Raw genomic sequence first — 3,353 nt, forward strand, 5'->3', positions numbered from 1 at the left:
GCGAAATTCAAAAAACAAACAAGGCTTGTATTTTAACACCACTGATCGCTTTTTTAAAACAAGGCAACTTGGTATCTCACTGTCACAAATCACAACTTTCCGAAAACTACATAATCATATTTCCTGAATCGCTTTCTTTAAACTACAGAACTTAGTTTTCTACCACTGCAAGTTAAGTCTTTCTTAAAACTACGTAACCCTTTATCCTGAGGTCTGTTATCGCTTTCTTACAATTATGTAACTTGATATTATACCATCACAAATCATGTTTTTCTTAAACCTTGTATCTTGACATTACTAATCGATTTCTTAAAACTATGTAACTTGATATTATACCATCACAAATCATGTTTTTCTTAAACCTTGTATCTTGACATTACTAATCGATTTCTTAAAACTATGTAACTTGATATTATACCATCACAAATCATGTTTTTCTTAAACCTTGTATCTTTACATTACTAATCGATTTCTTAAAACTATGAAACTTGGTTTCCTATTTCCACATATCACGTCTCTCTTAAAGCTGCATAGCCTTGCATCCTAGCATCTCTTATTGCTTTCTTGAAAGTACGAAACTTGGTATCCTACAATCATAAATGATGATTTTCTTAAAGCTACATAGCCTTGTATCCTAGCTTCTCTTATTGCTTTCTTGAAAGTACGGAACTTGGTATCCTACAATCATAAATGATGACTTTCTTAAAGCTACATAGCCTTGTATCCTAGCATCTCTTATTGCTTTCTTGAAAGCACGAAACTTGGTAACCTACAATCATAAATGATGACTTTCTTAAAGCTACATAGCCTTGTATCCTAGCATCTCTTATTGCTTTCTTGAAAGTACGGAACTTGGTATCCTACAATCATAAATGATGACTTTCTTAAAGCTACATAGCCTTGTATCCTAGCTTCTCTTATTGCTTTCTTGAAAGTACGGAACTTGGTATCCTACAATCATAAATGATGACTTTCTTAAAGCTACATAGCATCTCTTATCGCTTTTTTTAAAACTACGTAACCTTGTATCCTGACGTAATTAACCATTTTCTTAAAACTTTGTAACCATGTATCCTGGCATCTCTTATTACTTTCTTGAAACTACGAAACCTGCTACCCTAGAATCATAACTGATGACTTTCTAAACAACGGAAATTTGTATCCTGACATCACTAACCACTTTCTTAAAATTAAGTAGCATTTTATCCTGAGATCTATCGGTTTCGTAGAACTATGAAACTTGGTATCGTACAATCACGAATCATGAGTTTCTTAAAACTAAGTAGCATTTTATCCTGAGATCTATCGCTTTCATAGAACTGTGAAACTTGGTATCGTACAATCACGAATCATGAGTTTCTTAAAACTAAGTAGCATTTTATCCTGAGATCTATCGCCTTTATAGAACTATGAAACTTGGTATCGAATATAAAACAGCGTTAACAAAATCATTCAAGTTACGCTTAGTTTTCTTAACCATTTACAAAATGTTTTTGGCATGTTCTATTTTGTAGTCTAATAAAAGCCAATTTAGTACAATGTTTCAAAATATATATGAAACTTTCACTAACAAGAATTGTAATGAACCTGACCGATTGAAGTGTAGAACCTATCTAACGGACTGTGATGAACGTCTAACCAACGGTAATGAAGCAGTGTATTTCCTTTAGTCCTGTCTCTCTGTAACAGTGGGTTACACAGAAATTCTAAAGTTACCCTTAGTATTTTGTTCGTTATACTACAGGATGGTTTTAAGGTAGACTAATTTACCTTCTCGTTCATTTGGAAATGTGAATATTCATCGTTGTTGTTGTTGTTGTTGTTATATCTGTAATTTATATCAATCCCGTTAATTAGTTTTCGATGTAAAAACGTTTTTACCTCAGAAGTAATAATGAATCGTATCACTCGTCAAGAATGTTAGTAAAAAAAAACATGAAGATTATAAAGAGGTATCTTGGAAAACGCGTAAAGCACTTGAAACGTTAAATTTACATTTCCGCCTTTGGATTTTAATTGTATGCTATGGAAACGTTAATATAAATGAAGGAGTGCGTAAATTTTAAATTATCGTCTGAAAAAAAAAAAAAGAGATTAAAAAAAGCACGTTTGTCCTCTCAAAATTGGCTGGATCTTTTGCAGATTTTTCTCGCCCGAATGTTACTTAAGCTCATTTTTATATTATTGTAATAAGTGTATACGTCAAAAGTTCAAACACAAGTTTAATAACCATTACAATGACCATTAATATTTTACTGATTCTTTTTTTTTAAACTTCACAGGGGACCCTTTAGACAAAGTTTCATTTTTACAAAACGGTTATAACCAGATGATGGCACAAGCGGCGGCAGCAGCAGCGGCAGCGGCCACTGGAACGCCATCTCACATTAATCCTCTGCCGTTTATGGCATTAAACCACCAGGTGTCCCACCACAGTATGATTCCAGCCAGTAGTTGCTTAAGTTTGACTGCTCCTAGTCACGCCCCAACTGATCGAAGTGATGGCGCTGGCATCGGAGAAAGATCCGGACAAATATCTGACAGTTGTGTCACTAACAGGTTTGTGTGTTACTTATTTGCTCTTGTTTTGGTTTTTATTATTATTAACAAACGAGTAGTACAATAAGAAAGATGCGTATAGAATAGAGTTTATAGATATTAACATATAACAGGCCAGTAACAGCTTGTAAAATTGGTTCCCCTACTTTGCATAACAGTGATGTAAAAAAAAAATCACCTTTGTAGGGAACCCAAACTTAAGATTATCATTTAAATCAAATGAGCTATGACTAAGTTTGAGTCAGCTTTATTTAACATGATAAGAAAGAAGTAAGCACATTTTTTTCGAACGTCAATCTACCAAAAGTGATGAAAAAACCAAATGAACATTACCTTAACAATGCTGCCCACTCATAAGCAGCAGTTTGAATTAAATGAATTTAACGAGATGAATTAGAAATCGTAAAAAGTGGTGTGTGGATGAGTTATTTTTATAGTATAGTTGGGACAACAAGTACTGTAGGGTGTTGAGGAGCGGATTCTTATGTCTTGTAACTTATCGTAGGATAATGTGCCTTAATGACCTATAAGTTCACATCCGGGAAATTAGAGGTTACAAACGATTATTCATTTAATTATAGAATCTTCTCTTGATTGCGAGAAACGAGTTGAAGATCAGGATTGCGAATGTCATGTTGATCCGTTTGATTGCGAGAAATGAGTTGAAGATCAAGATTGCGAATGTCATGTTGATCCGTTTGATTGCGAGAAATGAGTTGAAGATCAGGATTGCGAATGTCATGTTGATCCGTTTGATTGCGAGAAATGAGTTGAAGATCAGGATTGCGAATGTC

General features: G+C 33.9%; 1 protein-coding gene across 2 annotated transcripts in view; it reads left to right on the forward strand.

Annotated features, from left to right (window-relative positions):
• The window catches only part of LOC106467791 (dachshund homolog 1-like), a 67,212-nt gene that overhangs the window by 45,766 nt on the left and 18,093 nt on the right, over positions 1-3,353 (forward strand). For both annotated transcript variants that reach the window (XM_022396726.1, XM_022396728.1), the window contains exon 3: positions 2,283-2,559. In XM_022396726.1, the coding sequence (XP_022252434.1) occupies positions 2,283-2,559 (277 nt within the window). The remainder of the gene's footprint in view (positions 1-2,282; positions 2,560-3,353) is intronic.

Source organism: Limulus polyphemus, unplaced genomic scaffold (assembly GCF_000517525.1).
Source record: "Limulus polyphemus unplaced genomic scaffold, Limulus_polyphemus-2.1.2 Scaffold83, whole genome shotgun sequence".
NCBI classification, from domain to species: Eukaryota; Metazoa; Arthropoda; class Merostomata; order Xiphosura; family Limulidae; genus Limulus; species Limulus polyphemus.